This window comes from Leptidea sinapis, chromosome 1 (assembly GCF_905404315.1).
Source record: "Leptidea sinapis chromosome 1, ilLepSina1.1, whole genome shotgun sequence".
In the NCBI taxonomy this organism is placed as follows: domain Eukaryota; kingdom Metazoa; phylum Arthropoda; class Insecta; order Lepidoptera; family Pieridae; genus Leptidea; species Leptidea sinapis.
Window position 1 is genome coordinate 30,281,076 of NC_066265.1, and position 23,100 is coordinate 30,304,175.

At 34.5% G+C, this 23,100-nt stretch overlaps 1 protein-coding gene and 1 long non-coding RNA gene across 8 annotated transcripts in view; one reads left to right on the forward strand and one right to left on the reverse strand.

The window, feature by feature from the left end:
• LOC126964668 (germinal-center associated nuclear protein) overlaps positions 1-23,100 on the forward strand; it is a 357,720-nt gene that overhangs the window by 22,381 nt on the left and 312,239 nt on the right. For 2 of the 6 annotated variants that reach the window (XM_050807970.1, XM_050807952.1), the window contains exons 2-7: positions 7,017-7,178; positions 9,440-9,601; positions 10,218-10,490; positions 18,446-18,583; positions 18,905-19,091; positions 21,494-22,434. In XM_050807970.1, coding sequence (XP_050663927.1) covers positions 7,017-7,178; positions 9,440-9,601; positions 10,218-10,490; positions 18,446-18,583; positions 18,905-19,091; positions 21,494-21,577 — 1,006 coding nt within the window. In that variant the 3' untranslated portion in view covers positions 21,578-22,434. Of the gene's footprint in view, positions 1-1,044; positions 1,096-5,855; positions 6,903-7,016; positions 7,179-9,439; positions 9,602-10,217; positions 10,491-18,445; positions 18,584-18,904; positions 19,092-21,493; positions 22,435-23,100 lie in introns of those variants that run through there. The other 4 variants (XM_050807943.1, XM_050807935.1, XM_050807961.1 and 1 more) reach the window with 4 other exon arrangements.
• Positions 3,785-5,796, reverse strand: LOC126964847 (uncharacterized). 2 transcript variants are annotated; one of them, XR_007729438.1, is made up of 2 exons: positions 4,717-5,796; positions 3,785-4,583 (listed from the first exon to the last, which is right to left on the reverse strand). It is a non-coding gene; the product is annotated as an uncharacterized LOC126964847 (long non-coding RNA). The 2 variants fall into 2 exon arrangements; XR_007729439.1 differs by having other exon boundaries at positions 4,689-5,796.

Sequence of the window (23,100 nt, forward strand, 5' to 3'; positions counted from 1 at the left end):
TATGGAAAATTATATAAATTTAAGTTGGTTGGAGCAAAGCTAAAAAGTGATGAAAATTTAAAGATTCGCCTCATAAGTTCGAATTAAAAAACCACAAAAAAGAAAATTACCTCTTGGTTTTAAGAAAAGACAAGATATAGATTATTTGGAAAGAGAAATGACGTCACAGCCGCTGACATCAAAGTTTACTTAATAAAATCTTTAGTATTATTTTATTTTCGTAACTTAATAATTTGAACAGTAGTCCAGAAAATCGTTTCTGTGGTAAGTATTTTCATTTAAGTTAAGTTAAATAACAAAGGACCCAAAATGGAAGACTGATACTACTTCTTGCTTTACGTTTACCACGTTTACTCGCGTACATGTCTTGCGTCCAATTAAATATGATATAAACTTATAAATCTAACCGTAATATATAGATATACTTTCCATTTTTCCAAATGAAATATCGTAGTTAATTGTTTATTGATTCTTAAAATAGTTTATTAAACTTTAAATTCCTTTTCATTATATTGTACTGTACATGATGTGCAAAAAATATTTAAAGCCTTAAAATTAGAGTTACCTAATTTCTGTTAATATGTATTCTGTTATAACTTCAGATTCAGGATCCACGCCAACGACTTCAAAAACATTTATTACAACATCTGAAAACCGAATGCCAAAGACTGTCTAACGAAACTACTACACAACGCAAAACAGCACTATTAAAAAATATTAATTATGTAAATTGTTTTTTCTTTGAGATAACTAAAACGTATCCCTAGTTTAAACTAGTTAAACTTGGCTTAGGTCCATCTTAAAATAAACAAATGGAACCCTAATATTAGATCACATTAATATTAATGTAACTGACGATATAATAATGTACATATTTGTATAGTATAGTTAATTATCGATAAAAATATGGATTGATTCCAACCCTATATATTTATTATATTGGCAGCTCCGATATTAGTTGATTATGTTAGTACGAAGATTTAGTACAATACAATACAAGCGACATTTCTCATTATTTTCTATGGCACCCCCGTCTCTTGTTTGAACCTAGTATTTAAGTTCTCTTTGGGCGCTGGCGGCAATGGGCAAATTAAGGTATTAACTACCTACCTGAAAAAAAAGGCGGGAAGTTTAGAAGTAGGCGGCCGTCCTTTTTGGCAAAACTTTTGAAAGTTAAATTAATTTGATATTATAGGATCAGTTAAGTAGTAAGGTGTATATATAAGTAGTTAGTGTTTATTATTTATAGTTTTAGTTTTTTTCTCTTCACCTGGTAAGTCATTTTATTGTATTATATGTAAATAGAATTTTTCTCTTGGCGTCCATGTTGGAGCCCGAAGACCCTGGAGGGGCATCCCTCCAGGTGTCTCATGTAGTCACAATAGATACGTCGGGAATGGAAACGGAAAGTTCAATTATAGATACGGACTGTTCGGAAAACACGAAATCAATTAAAAGAAAGAGAATCTCAGATAGAAATCAAAGGAAGAGAAAAAATCACAGATATAAGGGTCCATCAGATTCCCAATACTCTCCCAATGATTTGAAGGATAATGTTATTCCTAACATGCTTGAGTCTAATGATAAAAACACCGAAATCCACCATAATGAGGCTGTTCAGTCTAATAATATCACAAGTAACCCTCGTTCTGCTCGGTCACTTTACCACGCGTCAGACCCTGCGCCTTATGTTGTCCATGTTCAAAAAATCTTACTACCAAATCAAACCGGATCTATTCACCCAGTACAATTTGGATTTTTCCTTAAAAAAAGTTTGATAAAAAACATTGTAGAGGGAAGCATCAAAAAGATTGGAAGGAATAGGTTGTCTTTACAATTTAAAACATTTCAGGATGCTAACACATTTCTAGATCACAAATCTCTTGATGTTAATAAATACAAAGCATTTATTCCGGCCTTCACTATCACCCGCATGGGAATTGTGAGAGGTGTGCCATGTGACTGGGATGAGAAAGATATTATAGAAAATATTGAGCTTCCGCAGAACTGTGGAAGCATTTTGAAAGTTCGGAGATTAAACCGAAAGGTATATGATGGAGAGACACCCAAGTTCATTCCAACTGAGACCGTAGTTTTAACCTTTGACGGGAAGGTGTTACCTCTCAGGGTCTTTATATGTTTCAATTCCTTATCTGTAGAGCTTTATATTTTCCCCACGCTGCAATGTTTTAATTGTTGCCGTTTTGGTCACACCAAAATGCAATGCAGAGGCACTCCAAGGTGTTACAAATGTGGTGACAACCACTCAGGTATAAGCTGTGAGACTGAAAGGAATGATGCTGTCTGTATCTTATGTTCTGGTTCCCATTTCGCAACCGACAAAAAGTGCCCGGAGTATGCTAGACAAAAAGCTATTAAGGAAACAATGGCTAGAAACTCTATATCTTATTCAGAAGCCAGTAAAGTCCATCCACCAGTTTCGAAATCTTATGCTGACGTTCTTGCTTCTGCTTCATCGGCCCCTACTGGTCCAACTATTACGTATTCCAACCCCAATAATTTAACAAGCCTTTCTAAGAGTCCCACACAGTCATATAGGAAAACAGTATTCTTGAAACCCAAAGTTCGTCCCAGAAATTCTAGTAAGGGATATGATCAAAAAGCGCATGCAGAGCTTATCCAAGATTACAGCAACATTTCTTCCTTTTCTACAGGTTGTCTCAAAAATTACAATGATTTGTCAGAAATAATAAGAAAGGATCTCATCATTTCTATCATTCAGTACCTTTCACAATCTAATATAATTAAAATACCGTCCAACGATGCTGCTACTTTGAAAAGTTTTTTAAATCATGGCCAGTCAGGACCATCCACAAAACCAGTCTCTAGTGATTCAGTGGAATTGCCGGAGTATTAATAGTAAAAAAAGTGACCTAATTTATTTATTGAATAGTTACAAACCATTTGCAGTCTCTCTTCAAGAGACTTGGCTTCGTCCCGGATTCAATTTTAGAATTCCAGGACATATCTGTCTTAGAGAAGATAGAACAGATGGGTATGGTGGAGTTGCACTAATTCTTAGAGGAGGTGTGCCCTTTGTCCACATACCCATCCCTAATCACAGTGATAAATTTTCCATTATTGCTGCTAGTGTAAATAATATTTGTTTTGTAAATATGTATATACCTCACCCTTCCACTGAAGTCTTTGATGATATTTGTAGCATTCTATCTTCACTCCCGCGCCCTATTTTAGTCATGGGAGATTTCAATGCACAACATTCTATGTGGGGAAGTTCTAAGTCTGATCATTATGGGGCTAGAATCTTAGACATCTTAGATGATAATAATTTATGCCTTCTAAACTCTGGCTGTTCTACTAGAAGGTCACACCCCCATGAGGGTATTAGTGCACCAGACCTAACCCTGTGTAGTCCCTCCCTTGCCCCTACATTAAACTGGTGGCCTCTATCGTCTTCATATGGAAGTGATCACTTTCCACTAATTGTATCATTTCCTCAAAAAATTAGCGAAAAGTTGTCAAAGTCTCCTTCCCGGTTAAAATATAAACTTAAGGATGCTAACTGGTCATTATATAGAGATAAAGTTCAACAAAATTTATCAACCATACCTCCACTAAATGATAGCAATAATCATCTTTGTAATGAAGCTTTTACACAGGCCCTACTACAGGCTGCTGAGGAAGTTTTTCCTATTAAAAATAATAATGGCAATGGGTATATTCCTTCACCTCCTTGGTGGGACAGTGAGTGTTCTGCTGCGATAGCTGAGAGAAAGATAGCTGAAAAAAATTACAGAGAAAATTCTACATCACAAAATTTTAATGTTCTTTGTAATATTATAACTAAAACACGTAAATTATTAAAACAAAAAAGATTCAATGGCTGGAAATCTTTTTGTGCCTCAATTTCACCAGACATTTCTCCATCTGAAGTTTGGCAAAATATTCGTAGATTCAGATCCTCTTTTAAACCTCCAAGGTCTCCTCTTATGGATAGCAGTACAGTTGATTTGTTTCTTTACAGATTAGCTCCACCATTTGTCCCATCTATAGATAATATGTCTTCTAACTCACAGCTTTCTCTCCTCCCCCAGCATGATAGTAGCAATTCATTCATTTCCTTTAGCCTTTCAGAACTCAAAGGGGTTCTTTCAAAACTAAGGGACTCAGCCCCTGGTTGTGATGGAATTCCATATTCCTTTTTTCAAAACCTGAATGATTCCTGCCTTTCTTATTTTCTCAGTTTAATTAATTCAATCTTAACATCAGGTAATATTCCTCCATCATGGAAAATCCATGAAGTTATCCCAATACACAAGCCCAACAAACCGATTAATGATCCATCATCATACAGACCAATTGCATTAGCTCCAGTTATGTCCAAAATTTCTGAACATTTAATTAAAACTAGACTAGAATGGTTTATTGAGAGTAAGGGGTTACTATCACCAAACCAGTTTGGATTTAGGAAAGGCAGGAGTACAATGGATAGTCTCAGTATTTTTATGACAAACTTAAGATTGGCATTTTCTTACAATAAGTCTGTGTTAGCGGCATTCTTAGATGTGTCGGCAGCCTATGATAATGTCAACCTTTCAATTCTGAAACAAAAAATGACTAATTTGAATATCCCACAAATTTTTATAAGCTTCACAATCAATCTTCTCTCTGGTAGAATGCTTAAAGTAATATCAGGAGACTCCTACCAATCCCGTATTGCCTGGAAAGGTTTACCTCAGGGCTCAGTTTTAAGTCCTTTACTTTACAATATATATTCTCATGATCTGGAAGCCTCCCTTAAGGGTAAAGTTAACACACTCCAATATGCAGATGATTTACTCCTCTATGTGTCTGGTGATTCTGTAGACAACATGTCTGATACTATGACACATTCCCTTAAGTTATTAAAAGTCTGGCTTGACAATAACACTTTAAGCCTTTCGGTTCCTAAAAGTATTATAGTCTTATTCTCACGTATGAGACTTCCTCCAGCAGTATCTGTATTTTATAATAACATTAGAATTCCCACTAAAAGTGAAGCAACATTTCTTGGGGTAATTTTAGACTCAAGACTTACAGGAAGCCCTCATTGCTACTATATAAGTGCCAAATGTGAGAAGATTATAAACATACTGCGTTGTCTCTCTGGAGTTTGGTGGGGAGCCCATCCTTTCTCTCTAAAGCTTCTATATAATGCTCTAATAAGAAGCATTTTAGACTATGGAACATTTATACTTGAACCCTGTAATGCAGTAGCTCTCCATAAGTTAGACATTATCCAGTCTAAGGCTCTGAGAATAATTGCGGGAGCTATGCGGTCGAGCCCTATTAACGCTTTGCAGGTGGAATGTTCTGAAGCCCCCCTGCACCTCAGACGTCAATTTCTTTGTGACAGGTTCCTGTTTAGAGCATTTCAAGTTTATGCTCATCCTCTTTACTATAAGTTACGGTCTCTGTTGGAATGTATGGATTATTCGTACTGGGCTCATAAATCGCCGCCATGCCTTATTGTTAGTCTCCAAAAATACTTAGCTCTTCAAGGTCCAACACATAGATCACAATTTCTTCCTATATTTTGTGTTAACTATGATGCATTAATTTTAAATCCATCTATTTTGTTTGACTTTGGTGTTTGTAAACAAGATCCTTCTGCCAATGCCAAATTTATGGATATTATTGACAGTGACAGCCGATGGAAACATTGCCATTTAGTTTTTAGTGATTCTTCCAAACCCGGTCCTGAGAAGTGTGTGGGAGTTGGCATTTTTCATCAACAGTTTGGCATTGTACAGAAAATAAAATTGCCTCCAGAGACTTCAGTATTTACTGGAGAATGTTTTGGTCTGCTGAAGTCTCTGGAAAACATTTTAATCATGAAATTAAAAAACACAATAATTTTTACCGACGCTAAAAGTGCCCTACAAGCCTTGGACAGATTTCCTTTTAGCAGTAACAATCATCCAGTCATTATTGCATGTCGTGATTTATTGTATCAATGTTGTAGCAAAAATTACACAGTTTCCTTTGCTTGGATTCCGGGGCACTCAGGAATCTTTGGCAATACCAAGGCTGATAGCCTTGCCAAAGCTGCGGTCAATGACGGAGATCTGGTTCCGTACCAAAACTTTTGTTGTGATTTGGCCCTCCTTCCTAAATCCCAGTTATTCAACTCTTGGACACATATGTGGCTTTCTTCAAGTCAGACTAAAGGTCGATATTACAGCACGATCCAGGTGGATATACCTCCTAAACCGTGGTTTTCAAATCTGACGTTTGGTAAAGCTACCACTTCGACTCTTATTCGTATGAGGCTGGGCCATGCATGCATTCCCTTGCATCTGGCAAGGCTTAACCTTTTGCCTAGTGATATATGTGAGTGTGGCAATGACGTTGGGGATTTTAATCATATATTCTTTGCCTGTCCTCGACATGACCGTTCCGCTTTTATTTCCTCGCTTTTGTACATTAAAATTCCTTTTCCTACTTCAATTTCTGTCCTTTTATCTAATATAAATATTGATGTATATAGAATTTTAGCTAGTTTTATTTTTCTTAACGATATAAAATTATAACCATTTATGTACTTATATACTAAATTTACCTGATCCTTTTCCAAATTCCGTTCCAATTCTCAATCCAATGACACACTTCCTCACCTTTTTGTATGGCTGACGCACAAACCGTGCAGGCCAATAAATGGCGAAAAAAAAAAAAAAAAAAAACTACCTACCTAAATATTATGCTTTACATTTCGCCTTTCTTAATTCTATTTTTATTATGTTTGTAAATTGAAGCAAAATATATAACCAAATTAAAATGAATACGAAACAGCTTAAAACAACCGTGTGCAAAGACAATCCTGTCGGATGTTCCATTAGTGGAACCTGCAGTGAGATGTGCCCTCAAACAGAAAAGGATTTGTAAGTTTTTTATTTATAGGTCGACACTATATATTGAACAAATTTATTCGCTAGTCTTAGTGGTTTGGCCTATTTTGCTGTACATTATCAATATTACTTATTTTATGTTTTCAGACGGATTAGAGAAAGAATGATCAACATCTTAGAAACATTTCAGGGCGAGTATAAATTAGTGAAGTGTTTCTCTCGTTCAGCAGCAGATTCTAAAATGGCAGTTCCAGAAATCCTAAGACCATATCCTATATTAAAAAAAACTATGCATCACTTATTACATGTGTAAGTACTGAAGTTAGTTGATATCTAAACATTTAATTTTTTATTATTATTCTCCTTTTTTGTTTAAAATTGGTTACAATACAATTTAGCCATTGGGTTGAGCAATCACACTAAGTGCCTGATTATATTCTCATCTTAATATTTTATCCCAGTAAAAATTTATGAGCCAGTCACCAGGTGCCACCAATTTTTAGTATGAATTATGTAAATACATTATATAGTCATGTCAGCCTCACAAGCCAGTCACATGTTGTATTAGACATAATAATTAATTAAATTCAAATAAATTGCCTTTTTTAAAACATCTCTGTGTTCTATGGATGTTAACATACTCATGGTTATCATTTACAAGAAAACTGTTGATAAATATAAGAAAAAACACCAAACATTATGGTGGCACAATGTGAAAAATATATTTTGGGAGATCTTGCAAGTTTGAGATTATAAAGTGGATGGTTTATGCATGACTGGGAAACATAGAGAAAACTAAATTGTTAGGTTGTAGGTTATAGAAATAAAAATACTTCAATAAATTCAAATTTTTTTTTTATTCATTTTAATTTTTATATAAAAACTACTATTTATATTTTTTACTATGTATCTGTATCTCACTGAAACACAGTTCATCTGTTTTCATAAAACAAAACCATCATCCCCTTGTCACACATTTGATATTAAAGTGCACACATGTTTCTCTATCTAGCCGTTGCTCTTGCAATATTATAAGTAAAACTACTCATATAAAATACTTAGGAGTGGTCATGGACGAAAACTTAAATTTTATACAATGTCTTAAAACAACAGTGAAAAGTGTGCCAACAATCTATATTTTTAAGAACTTACATGCTTTAGCATCTTTAAATCTGTTAAAAACAATTTATTTTGCAATCTGTGATATCTTACTGTATAATTGTAAGGGGCGGCTTCTTCATACATGATACTCTTAGAAAGAGCACAGAGAGCTTTGCTTAAACTGATTCTTAAAAAACTTTTTAGATAAACCCAACACATTACTAGTGGGAGGCTCCTTTGCACAGGATGCCAACTAGATTATGGGTACCAGAACTGCGCCTATTTCTGCTGTGAAGCAGTAATGTGTAAGCATTACTGTGTTTCGGTCTGTAGGGCGCCATAGCTGGTGAAATCACTGGGCAAATGAGACTTAACATCTCAAGGTGACGAGCGCAGTTCTAGTGCCACTCAGAATTTTTGGGGTTTTTCAAGAATCCTGAGCGGCACTGCATTGTAATGGGCAGGGTGTATCAATTACCATAAGCTGAAGGTCCTGCTCGTCTCATCCCTTAAATTTCATAAAAAATAAATAAAGTAAAAAACAAACTATGTACTTCATATATAGATGTGGAACTTCTCTCTGTCAGAGGTATATTTATCCTGTGTATAATAAAAACCTACTAGATAGCCATTTATACAAGATTCCAATACCAACAAATAAATACAAAATTTGCAAGTAGATTTAGGCATATTCTTTTGTTGTATAAACAAGGTAATCTTAAAAAGTTGTATCAATAATTGCTTGCTCCATCAGGTCAGATCTAAAATAGAGAGATGGATATACACACTCACTTATGTAAACATGGATGCTATTCTTAAAGAGATAGATTAGCATTCACACATAGAGATAAAGTGTTCATATATAGTAAATAAATAGAATGTGTATGGTTGTGTTATAAAGATACAGATAAAAAGTAAATAAAATGTGGTGTGTTGCCGGCATGGAATACGTAAAAAAAAGGAATATTTATTAAAATAAAAAAGTAAAGTTATCTATAACTGTGTCTTACACACTCCTTTAGTCTCCAATTTGAGGAAGTCACTCATTTATTTACTTACATCTTAGTTCAATATACATTTCATTACACTGTATTGAATTAGGCTAAAGGCTATAACAAAAGAATAAACTTAAACCTTTTGAGTTATGTCACTTGTCCATTGATCCGGCACAGCTCTGGGTTTACATGATTTTGAATGTTACGACCACCACTATATTGCTTTAGTTTAGTTCCAATATAATTTAAAACTGTAATTTTATTCATAACAGTTGTAATGGCCTTCGACACATCCCTGTGGTACTATAATTTCACAAGAAATATCTTTATTATTATTTATGTGAAGGCATTTGTGGACCTAAGAAAGTAGCAACATTTTCAATCCATGTTATTCATTTTTTACACTGTGCTAGCTTATCCCGAACATGCAAACTGTGCTCTGTGCAAACTGATTTTGTAATAAAAGTTTTACAGTGTATCAAAAAGAACTGATGTAACGACAACAACTCTGTATAATTTCATTGATGATCGGTTAAGAGCAGTACGTCAAGATATGACAATACAGAGACTGCCACTGCAACAATGTGCAGAGCTGCTCGAACCTATGATACGGTTTTATATTTACTTTGCATATAGGTAAGTTTGTTCAATATTTCTTTTTGTATTCATCACTGGGGGGAATTGCTTGCCTTGATGGTGTTAATTGGTTAGTTTAGCTGGGTTGTTTACACACTAAGCCTCTTGATTGGGCCATTGTGTGTGTGTAGTCTAGCAGTCTTTAAATTACTGCAGGCATCTGGGAGTGATGCTGGAGATCGGAGGATTTATCCTATTATACATATCATATCCATGTGTACTGGTGTTTGTTCTGCATACATGCATCTTCTGCACAAGGGGCGGTCTGTTGCAATTATGATAGATAGAATAGTTCAAGGGACAGTGAATGATGACAACAGCTACTGTTTTACGTATTTTGTCCCTGTGTAATCTGATCAGGTTGTGGGTGAACCTCTTTGAGTGCTTGATTGTGTATCCAGTTAGATTTCGCTAATGACAAGTAACTAAAGCAGGCTTCGTTAATGAACAAGGTCTTGAGAAACTTTGGTCAATGAGAAACTGAGAAGTTTGTTACTGCTGAGATCATTCATTCACACTGTCAAGACAATATACAATAAGTATAAACTGTTTAATGCTAACAATTATTTGTCTAATTGATTTCCTTAAAACTAAATATTATTTATTGATGCTATAGGTTGTCTGCCAGGCCAGTTCATGAGTTTGATCCAGTATTGAATAAAACGTACTTATTGGAATGTATGAAGTGGTACCTTAGTTGTGAAGACAGAATCAGTGCAACAGAAGAAAACATGAGTGTGAATGACCTAGCAGATTGTTTTAAAATGATGGAATTAAACAGTAAGAATTTGGGTTGCAGAGTTTTAATAGAAAGTCTGTATATAATGTGCAATTTGGACAACATACAGCCAATATTCCGATATCTAAGGCTACCACTGCATATCAAAAGGTATGTTATTATATTATATTTATCTTATATCACAAGTATTATATAATAATCACTTGACAAACACGGCATGGATGCTACCATCTTTCTACTTTTCAAGTATTACCTGCACCAATACGAATAACACCATTTTTGGTCCACGGATGAGTAAAAAATGAAGGACTCCATGTCACCTAACATAGCAGTCAGGCACCAAAACAAGCCGGTAAACGTGTAAATACATAGCCCAACGCATACACTTACACTAATACGAGCCGGTCAGCCGCCATTATGAGATTTGCCATCGTCTGTGACACTGTGATAGATCAGTTTGCGTAGCAATAAAATATTTTTAAAATGCCGTTGTGCGTTCTGAAAAAGTGTAAAAACAAAGGGAGAAAAAATTGTGTAAATTGTATACCCCGTAACCGCACACACACTAGCATAACGGTGCTTCACTTGCTAATATCACGGCGCGGAGTCCTTCTTTTTTTACTAGTTCGTGTTTTGGTCCTTCTAATTAGGTATCCAGGGTTGTGTTTGTACAACCAACACCACCTTTGGACTTGGCTGAAAATGTTTATGTATCTCTTATCATCAGCTTCTATTTAAAAAAAAAATACAAAACGTTAAAGTTTGGCGAGTACAATATGTTTAGATTTAACTTTGTTAAACTATACTGTTTTATAAATAAACTAGCTGACCTGACAGACGTTGTTCTGTAGATGATAAAAAAAAAACTGTTTTATAGGAATATGCCAATAATATTTCAAAACATAAATAATTATTTCGTAAAATATGCTCACTGTTGTTATACTGAAATTGTTTCACAGTGGAACTGTCAAACCGTGCGTCACTAAATTCTCTTATAAAAAATATGTCCATACAAAACAAATATTGATAATAAAAATGATTATGGTAGGTCCCAAATCGAAATAAAAACTATCCTATCTCTCAAGTTGGACCAAACTGCACTCCATGAAGTAATCCCCATTAAAATCCGTTCATTAGTTTAGGAGTCCATCGAGGACAAACAACGTGTCACGTTATTTATATATATTAATATGAATTAAAAAAAACGAATGTAATAGAAGTAATGTTGGTAATAGAAGTAATATTGAAAATCAGTGTTGGGCGATACCCAACTAATATGCTGAGTAGCAAACCTTTTTGGGACATATAACACTGCAAACACCACCTTATTATGTTGATATAAAATAAGCCTTACTTTAGTTTTTAATGTATGTTAGTTTTAATTAGATTAGGCATATTATAGTAATTTTTTAGATAAGTTTTTTTAATTTATTTGTTATTATATTTTGTAAATGTTCACGTGTATTTGTAGTGTTTGTTCCAAATAAAGATATACTTACTTACTAAATTAGCTTTGTTTTACATGTTGATTTATAGACCATCAGCTAGTAAGTAGTGATTTAGTATCAATAAGAAAGGAAGACATAAAATAATATGTAAATATGGTACATTGGGTATGGTTGGTGTATTCTTTAGGACAGCCTATGTAAGTTCAAATAATACTTAAATAATAATACTTATAGCATAGGTTCTACCTAGTTGAGATAACTATAGTTTAACATTTTATGTAATAATTATTGTAGTAAGTTAATCTAATTATACTTACTACACAGTCACTACTAAACACAGTCCCGCGACATTGAGGAGCACTGCAAGTGTATGTCGTAATATAATGTATGTATATAAAGTGTACATACCTAGTCTGGCTACAAACAAATATATTTTTATGACGTAGTAGAATCTTAATATGTATATTTTTTATTAAAATCACAATGATAAAAAATATATATATTTATTACACAACTTATTTACTAACTGAAGTTGAGCAGATATGATCCCAAGGCTGTTTGTCATTCAGATATTTTGTAATAACCTACCTTTTCAGATTTAATCTTCTTAATATTTTTAAATGTCATCTCTTCTCAATCGGTCACTCTTGTCAGAGTGGTCATGGTCGCTAAGATGAGTCAGCATTAGTCGTCGTTGGTCTCTTTAGTTTTGGATGGCACTGACTCCCTCGCGATGCTCCTTCGCTTTAGACGGGTTGTCAGGTGTCTGGGACACTTCTTTGATAAGATCCGTCCCAAGCGTGGGTGAAAGTCCATGACCAAAGAACTTCAGAATTCGTAGTTGCACAGTCGACTATCGTCGACTGTGCAACGCCTTTCTTTTATGTTCAGTTCTTTTAAGATGGAATTGTTGGTACGGAAAGCCGTCCAAGGGATCCTCAGGAGTCGCCTCCAACAACACATCTCTAAGGCATCAATTTTGCGGCGGTCTTGCAGCCCAGAGGACCAGGTTTCAGACCCGTAGAGGAAGATTGGAAACACAAGGCACCTTATGATCCTTCTGTCCTTCCAAAATCTTATTGAGCTTCTCTACCGCAGATCTGGTTATAGCACATTCACCTTCGGATTGCCAGCTGACAACCCACGTTATTGAAGATAGTAGAAGCAACATAGGTGTAAGTTTACACCACCTCACAGCTGCCAATGCGTTGAAATTCTACTCTGTTATTATTTACGCGGTTTACTATCATCATCTTGATTTTAACTCTGTTGATGGCCAGTCCGAATTAAAGGTTGGTTATCTCCAAACGTGTAGGTAGTTCTTCAATATCCGCATATCTGAGATTACAAATTTTCCGCCCTCCGAAAGATATGCCTTTATCCCGGTTTTCCAGAACAATCCGCATTATGTGCTCGGTGTAAATATTAAACAGCAATGGTGAAAGGATACACCTCTATCGAACGCCATTGTTAAATGTATCTACATATTAAAAGTAACTGCAGTTACAATGGCGCTAGTCAAGGAATAACTGAATGGCTACTTTATAAAAAAATTACTTTATTCAATAAACCCGATTTACAATGTTTACGGAGCTAAGACTAAACACAGAATACTTAATTTTACGGAAACTTACATTATATAGCTTATTCTAACAAAGAGAGTCATATTTCTGTGGGAAAGTAATTTGGTACATCAGCAATATTGTATGTATGTAATATATTTAATCATGAAAGTTACAATTTATTTTTTACCATGCCCCGCAAAACTGCTTACGCAGTTTGACTGCAGGTAATTCGCTTTACATAAACATAGCTTATAAATTATTAAGTAAGTTATTGATACAATTAATTTACATAAATGGTTATAACGTATTTAACAAATATTTTTTTAGTAAACTTTTAAATTTAACAAGTGTAGGCTCACGTCTTATGTCCTCGGGTAAACTGTTGAGTAAGTATGGAACTCGTTTTTTTAATGTTCTATCTCCATAGTAATTTTGTACCATGGGTATTTCAAATTTACCTTTGGACAATGACCTTGTGCCAGTCTTATGTTGCACCAAATTAGTGAAACGATCCTGTTTACTATAATTGTTTACAAGTAGAAGATATTTATGTTTCAGGCTAGCCGGTAAAATTTTACATATTTTATATAGTTTAGAGTAATCTCCTTTACATTGATTCTTTATCTTTTTATCTACGAGTAGTTTTAAAAATCTTGTTTGCAATGATTCTATTTTATTTATATATGTTTTAAATGTTAATCCATAGCAATCAAGAGCATAACTTATTATAGAATCCACTAGTGCAAGATATAAACATTTTAGTATTGGTAAGGGGACTTTAATACTTAAATGATAAAATTTTTCTAGTAATATTCTTAATTTTTTACATACGTATTCTATGTGGGAATCCCAGGAAAAAGAGGTATCTATTTTTACTCCTAGGTAATTTACACAATTAACTTTTTCGATAGGATTACATGTGCAGTTAATTTTCTTATTATGGAAGCAATCAAAGCCGTGTGCAATCAGAGGAGGTGGATTACCAATAGATCGTAAATACGTGGAGTGAATAATTATCATCTTTGTTTTGTCAGCGTTTATTATGATGCCGTTATCATGTGACCATTTGACTGCCGCATCCACATCCTCTTGAACCCGGCGACACATTTCCGCGAGGTCGGTACTAGCGCTCAGAGGAGGACAAAGGTCATCGGCAAACATGTGGGCGGACCAGTGACGTAATACTCCACCGAGACTATTTACGTGCATCAGGTAGCACACGGGCCCACACACGGAACCCTGGGGGACGCCGCAGTTTACTTGTTTCTCCTCGCTAAACGTGTCGCCGACTTTAACACGGTAAGAGCGCGCCCTGAGATAGTCGCTGAACCAAGGGTTCAGCGGCTGTCCCATGCCGCACTCCTCCATTCCATTTAAGAGGGTTTCAGTCTGTAGGGTATCAAAAGCCTTTCTAAAATCATAAAAAATAGCTACAATATTTTTTTTATTTTCCAAATGTGTATTAATTTCGTCTGTAAAATTTGATAATAAGGTGTTGGTGCTTTTATTTTTCTGGAAGCCATGTTGACATTCCGTTAAGATATTATTTTTTTGTAAAAAAGTTCCTATTTGATTGACAACACATTTTTCCATAATTTTATCAATACTTGATAGTATAGCTATCGGTTTATAATTTGAAAATACTTTACGATCACCTCTCTTATAGACTGGACGAATAATTGCTTCCTTTAATTTTTGTGGAAATTTGTGATATTTTACAGATAGATTTATCAGCGTAGCTAAAACAGGGCTAATTTTATCAACAATTATTTTTAAATCAGACATGCGTATAAGATCACTGCCTGGTGATTTATTTTTATTAATTTTATTAATTATTAGTTTTATGTCCTTGTCATCAACCGGTTGCCATCTCATACACACATTAGATAATTTAACATAAGTCTTCCTTTCCAGCCATTTTTCATCACAGAAGTGCTTTATTTGATCAATTTCCTTTAAGAATGTATCAGCAAATTCATTACATACAGCCTGCGTGCCGCCTTGTTAAGTAATGTTACTTATGATTAGATTATCCAAAGACTGCTTATTTTTACCCAATAACTCATTAATTTTATCCCAATTTTTTTTAATATTATTATTACAATCTAAAATTGTTTTTTTGTCATGTTCTACGTTACATTTAAAAATTGCCTTTTGGCATTTGTTTCTGTACCTAAGTTAAGTCTTTTTACCATATTCTTTGGATCGCTGCACCATATTTTGAATAATCTATCTTTTTCAATAACCATATTTTTTAAGCTGTTTAACCAATACTTTTCATTTCTAAAGTCCCTGTTTCCAGTCATATTTTTCACTGTATAACATTGGTTGTATATATCACTAAATAAAGTTGATAGCTCATTGTATAATTTTGATGGGCAATCAATATTTAAGAGATAATCGAAGTTAGTCTAATAATTTTTCTCTGACTAATCTATTATCAAGCACACGGCGGCGGCGCTGGGCCGCGGTAATGGCGGGTGCAGCGCGTGATTCACACATCTCGCCCGAGTGAGTTACTTTCGGCTTCTGTTTCCATTGTATAGATGCCGCGACCAAATAATGATCAGATATTTTATGTTGTATTACTGCAGAATCGATAAATGCCGAGGATGATTTAATAAATATATGATCTAAACATGATTCGACTACATTACCCATTAAAATTTCCCTTTTCGTCACGTCTTTAATACATTTTGTAAAACTATGTTCGGCTAATAAATCTTCATAATATTTTACATATTTTTCTGTATTTCTTAATAAATTTATGTTTATATCCCCGCATGTAATTACTTTGTTACTAGTAGATAATGACTGTAAAAGTGTTTCAAAGTAGGTTAAAAATTCTTGGATTTTATTCTTATTATTGTATCTTGGTGGACGATATATTGAAATGACGTGTAATTGCTCACCTTGCCAGTCGCAAACAATGGAAAAAAACTCGGCTGCGCGCTCGCCGCTCACAAGGAGAGGTTTCTGATTAAGCCGCGCGCACAACCCCGTGCGAGAATAAACCAACACTCCTCCACCTCTTCGCCCACAACGAGTATGTACATTAACATCGAATCCAGGAATGCTATAAAATGTTAACAAAGAATAATTGATGTTAGGTTCGGTTATTACTAATATATCTATATAATTTAGACGGTCGTTAAGAACTCCTAAAAGTTCTGAAAAATACTTTTTTATTGAACGAATATTTACGTGAATAATACAGAGTTCTTTTTTGTAGATACTTTGACTTATCCATTTATCTATGCTATCAGTACGTACATAATTAATAGATTCATCATCAATTATTAAGTCTAATGGAAATGAATCGTTGAATTTTATAAGAATAGTTAAACACAAACATACCAGTTATTAGGTAATTAATAAAAATAAAAGTAAAAACTTCAGTTTTTGTTAAGTAAGGCCACGATTTCACTTTCATTACGAATGCATATTGACTTTTCACCTTCACTTTTTTTTACTAGAATTTTACCACTAGATACCTATATGTACTTGTATACGCCATGTAGCTGCTTCTTCGTGTTCCACAACAGGGTTCGAGTTACCTTAGTAAGTGCTTCGTTGATGTATATTTTGTTGGTGGCCGATCCACCTGTTAGTTTGTCACTCGTCACCTCCATCATTTTACGGCGCTGCGCTAACCAGGTGTCACGGGAGTTAGCTCCTGAGGCCTTGAATTTCACCACTATAGGTGCCGGTTTTGCGCTTGTTTTCAGAGGGCGGGTGGTAGTGACTCGCCTGGCCCACTCGATTGCTGAAGTATTTACATTGATTGTGTCCCCAACCTTAGAAATAAGCTCCTTGAGATTTTCACCTGGTAGTTTTTCGATGCCCATTATTTCTATGCGATCATTTAGAGAAGCCTGCTCGAATTCATGGATCTTCTGTTCAAGCGCAACGTTGCACTTCTCTAAATACACACATTTATTGTTTATATTTACAACTGTCTTCTTCAATTTACTGCTCTTTTCCCGTGATTGCTGGTTTTCTGCCATTATTGTATCGTACTTATCTGATAACAAGCTCAGACTTTGTGTTATTTCATCAATTTTTACTTGCGGTATTTCACCTCCTTTTTTCTGCATGTCCTTAAGTATTTTTTCTTCAATTAAAGAGACCAACTCAGTCTTTAGTTTCGATAAAAGCGATAATTCCATGTTTCTAAAATATTCATCTAAGTTACCCGCCGCCGACGGTAAGGTAGCGGGGGGCGGAGGACTGTCGAACACTGACTTCACAGGAGTATTGACGTCGTCGTTTTTTCGAGGTAACTTACAGGCTGGACACTTCCAGTTTGTCTTATCTTTAGCTGTAAGTTTACCGTAAGAGGTCTTTGTGTATCCAACACAGCTGTAGTGGAAGTTATTTTTACAATCCAAACAACAGATTTTATCAGTAACACTGATGAGATGTTGACAACCAAAGCACGAACTCATTGTGTGTCGCAACGAAAGAATTTTGAATCACCGTCGTTATTAATATTCACTTGAAAATATTTTATATCAATTTTCAATATTATCCAAGAATTTTGCACTGCACTGATTATCACAAAGTATTAATTTATATGCAAGTAATTAAGTTAAACAAGATTTAAGTAAAATATCGAACTATAACTAAATTAAATAATTCAAAATGTTAAGAGCACGTTTGCACTGTTTACGTTTTTTTGCGAATGAATGTTTGTTTGATGAATGAATGTTTCCAAAAGTTTCTACACGTGTAAAGCAAATGTACCTACGACTTGTTGCTATGCTCTACTTTGGCTGACAAAGCATAAATCTATAGGGTGAGCACCCTTAACTCGCCCAGACTTTGGGTCTTTGAACAATTCTGAGCGGCACTGCAGTGTAATGGGCAGGGCAGTATCACTTACTATCAAATGAACGTCATGCCATGCTCGTCTCGTAACTTTTCCTCGTTAAAAAAGTTTTATTGATTCATTTAGCAGTTACTGCTGTTATCAATTAAGAACCAATGTGCTTTTTATTGCCGCCTATATGTTGAGAAAATGATATTTATAAATCTTAGTGTAACCCTCGTAATATATACATGATAAAAACAACTATCATTTTATTTTCAGGACACCACTACTAAAGCTAGCATATGAAGTCGCAATAGCAAACCTCAAAGGAAACTTTGTAAGAGTGTGTAGACTGGCGCAATCACTCTGCCCCTTGAATAAGTGTGCATTTTATTTATACCTACCTTCACTACAAAGGTAATTAATTAATATTCAAACTAGACCTTGATGAAAAGGAAAATAAATTGATTGATAAACATATAATTGATTAAGTGTTTTTAAATTGCTATTTAATGCTAGTTCTTCTTTTTTTTTTGTCAAATAATTCTTGAAAATTGTAAAATTTATTCAAAGAAGAAAAACATTCTTATTTAGATCAATTTATCAAGTTCAATTTGTTTGCTGTTGAATTCACAACAATTCAATTTAACTTGAAAATCAAATCTTTGTTGTAGAATAAAGAAAGCATAATTAATAATGAAACCATTTACTCTAGAGTATAGATCCTTGTTTCCTCAGATGCAGTCTACACAAGCTGAGCACTGCATACAACAGCAAGCAATTGAGTGTACCAACAGCAGCGGTGCAACACTGGATCTTGTTCACTGACTCCACGGAAGTGGAGATGTGCTGCAAGCATTACGGGTTGGCTGTGGACCAGGGCGTAAGGTTTAACAAGACCATGTTCAAAGAAGACGTTGAGATGGTGGGTTCTATATTTTTCTTTGGAAAACTATTATGAAAATACCGCAAATATTGATGGTGGTGTGGCTTCACCGCTCTCAATGCAGCAGTTTCTTATTGTATTGGCTCAGGCTGGTCTTGTGTGGTTGTTTGTGAACGGGCATTACAAACGTTAATGTTGCATTAACATATTTACTGTTCCCTGGAAGTTATTACTAAGTTATAACTGCGACATTAATCACTGTATAGATCAAGGGTCGGCCAGGCAGACCACGGTCCGTTTGCTGACCGCATTTTAATGTATTGAATACCAGGTACAAATTAATACGTAGATAAGGTATACTATACCCTTAGAATAATAACGCTTAGAACGTGAGTAGGCCCAAGCGAAATGAAGCAGTTTCAATATGGTCGTTTATGACCACATACGTTTCCCGTCGTGTCAGTGTTATTCTGTCAACTTCCAGGACAATCAGTGCGCGAAATTTATTGCAAAATGACTTACTGGGGAGTGAAAGGGTGTCACAAAGCGTCTTAATAAAAACTATGATAAGAAAATCACATTTCACACCTAAATACTATTTCACAACTTTTAATTTAAGCTAATACGTTCGTCAAAACACCAAAATATATTGTAAACAAAACAGACGCCATTAAAAAATTGTTGCCAGCTATGAAAGTACTATATACCCCGAGTTCCTCCGCTGGGATAGCTTTTTATGATTATTGGTAGATATTGATAAGAGGCTATAATGTACGACGCCACATGATGTTATAAGTATTCAAAGTCAAAGTCAAATAATCTTAATTCAATTAGGGTTAAACTAAGCGCTTTGAATAGTCACTATAAATATTTCTTTTAAATTACTGAATTTACTATGTTCAGAAAAAGTTGAGCTCGTGAGAACATTAACGGCCATTCTTTTTAACCGACTTCAAAAAAAGAGGAGGTTCTCAATACGTCGGTATGTTTTTGAAGTGAAACTTCTTTATCGACGTATGAGAGAAATTTTATAGCAAATCTTCGAGATTTTCGGTTACGCGCCATTTTGTTTTTTTTAAATCCAAGATGGCCCCGCGCAAAGTTATGATTTTAACATCCATATGTTATCCATTACGATATCCATATATCGTATCCGAGGTTTTCGAGATTAAGAGAACGAATTTGGGATCATTTTTTAAATCCAAGATGGCCGCCGCGCAAATTTACGATTTCAATGATTTTACTTCCATGTGGCACAACAATTTCTGAAAGATGCCCATAAGTTGTTCGTTGTTATCATTATAACCATCACGCGTATATACGTATGTATATCCCCAAAATAATTTTTCACCGCTGCCATCTTGGATTGAAAAAATGAGCCCAAATTCGTTCTCTGCACCCTCGAGAACCTCGGATACGATATCCATATTGTTAAAATCATAATTTTGCAAGGCGGCCATCTTGGATTTCAAAAGTTATCCCATATTCGTTCTCTGCACCCTCGAGAACCTTGGATACGATATCCATATTATCATAATTTTGCACGGCGGCCATCTTGGATTTAAAAAATGATCTCAAATTCATTCTATTAACCCTCGAGAACCTCGGATACGATATCCATATTGTTGAAATCATAATTTTGCGCGGCGGACATCTTGACAAAAATTATCCCAAATTCGTTCTCTGCAACCTAGAAAATCTCGGATATCGTCTTGTTTTTTCGTTTCATCGAGTTTTAAAAAACCACGATTCTAAAGAACTCCTTTACTTGCACTACAAAAATTGTTGCAACAATAATTAAATACGTGCCTTTTTTTTATTTAATTCTTAATTTATATTATACTGATTTAGGGAAATGTCTATTTACTTGCAACATTATTTGGCTGTCTGTGTGCGTGTTGGCGAATGTAAGTACGTGACGCTCACTCACACATTAATTATAATGTTACTTCTATATTGATTGGAACTATGAATGAAACTATCGTTCTGAGCGTTATCAATCTATGACTATACCTTTATTTATTGAAATAATATTTAAAAGCTAAATAGTGTATAGAAAAATATGAAAATTACAAAAAACTAGCTCTATCAATTTTGGCCACTATGTTTGGATTGAATTACATATGTGAAACATATTTCTCAAAGATGAATTTCTTAAAAATCAAATATCGTTCGAGATTAACGGGGACGCGCACCTAGAAGACATACTTCGAATTTACTGTTGTCAAGAACCAATCTGAACTATAAAAAACTTGGGTACTTTAAAAAAAAGTGTAACTATATAAAAGTCCAACAACGCTCCTGTAATTCCTCTGTTTCATAAGAGAATATGAGCGCCATTGCATAACAAATTTGGTATCCCTTAATAAAAATTTGAAAAAAAGAAATTTTTCTACATTTGGATAGGAAAATTTGCTCACTAAGATTTTTAAAATTTTCAGTATAAACCGCAACTGAATAATTTGAAGCTGCCCGAGTTTGAGGAGATGCTAACTTATACATCTGACATCAAAATTAATTGTTAGAACCATACTTTCTTTAATGAGTCTTGAGTGATACAAAATGAAACCTTGAAGACAGGAAACTGACAATGACACAATGATTAACTTGATCTCAATAATTTAAGATACGCGCGTTATCATGATCAGAATGGGATATCTTTTGTAAGATGAACACGTGATCCTAAGTTCGGCCAGAGCGTAGGTAAGTGAAATTACTGGGCAAATGAGACTTATTATCTTATGTCTCAAGATGACGAGCGATATTGTAGTGCCGCTCAGAATTTTTTGGCTTTTCAAGAATCCTGAGCAACACTGCACTGTAATGGGTAGGGCGTATCAAGCTGAACGTTTTGCTCGTCTCGTCTAATAAGGTAAAGCAAGCAAGTGGCGAAGGTCGCAAGATGATTATAAAGACTTGATTTTTTTTATTTAATCATGAGAAGTTTTTATACCATTTTGATTGTGGGTGAACTATACATTATCATGTTTTTGATACTCTTGTGATTTCTAAAAGAAATTATATTTAATTTAGAGTAGTTATGGTAAGTTTAAATAAAACACTTTTTTAGGATTAAAACTGTTTTTACATTCGATTTTGCGTAAAAGTTTCCAGATCTCGTTTTCAGGGGTACTGCAGATGAAAAACCCTTTAAAAAGTATTTTATTTAAATGAGCCACACTCGCGTTAATCCAAGATATAATAATAATACTATGTTATGGTAAATACCATTTTCAAAGAGCGACAGTATGCATTAAGTTTTACCCCCTTATTCATAATGGTCCAATAACTTTAAACAGCCGCTTAGGAGTGTTTTTTCTCATTCTGACTTAGGTCAATAGAAGAAGACAGTGAGAATTAGCAATGCTTTAAGTTAGCAAACTATTATGAATAAGGGGGTTTATATTTAACATGAATAAGAATATCTTATGTTACACCAGCGTGTGTATTAACTATTTAATTAATATTTTAAGATTTTTTATTGTTAATTTTTGGAGAATTTATTTTTGTTGTATTTTAAGTGATAGCAGAAGATAACCTTTTATAATAATGAAAACACTTGATATTTTGATTAAATGATTATTTACATGAACCATGTTTTATTTATCATTCCACCATTGCATATAGACAAAGTGCTAATGTCAACATTTCAATTGACATCATATATTAGAGGTTATCTGACCATGAAGGATTAATAAGCCATTTTTGTTTGGTTCCTTAACTTTTGTATTAAGTCCTTTTATATTGACATGTGTCTGATTTTGAGGGTTGTGTAATGAGGGTCAAAAATAACGACAGACGTGGCGCCACGAGCGTTTTTTGACATAGTTATACGTGTCGCATACAATAGTTTTTCTGCAAGGTAATTTTAAATAAAACAAAAATCAAACACAAAATTTATCACAAGTTTTCGAGTTGCCGCTTAAATGGGCAATGGTGAAAAAAATTAGTGGTTTTATTTTTCCTTCAAGGGATGGCAAAGTGTAGATCGCAGGGTGCGTCCACCGTTGCTGCCAACTGAGAACGACTTAAAATGATTCTTGTTAGT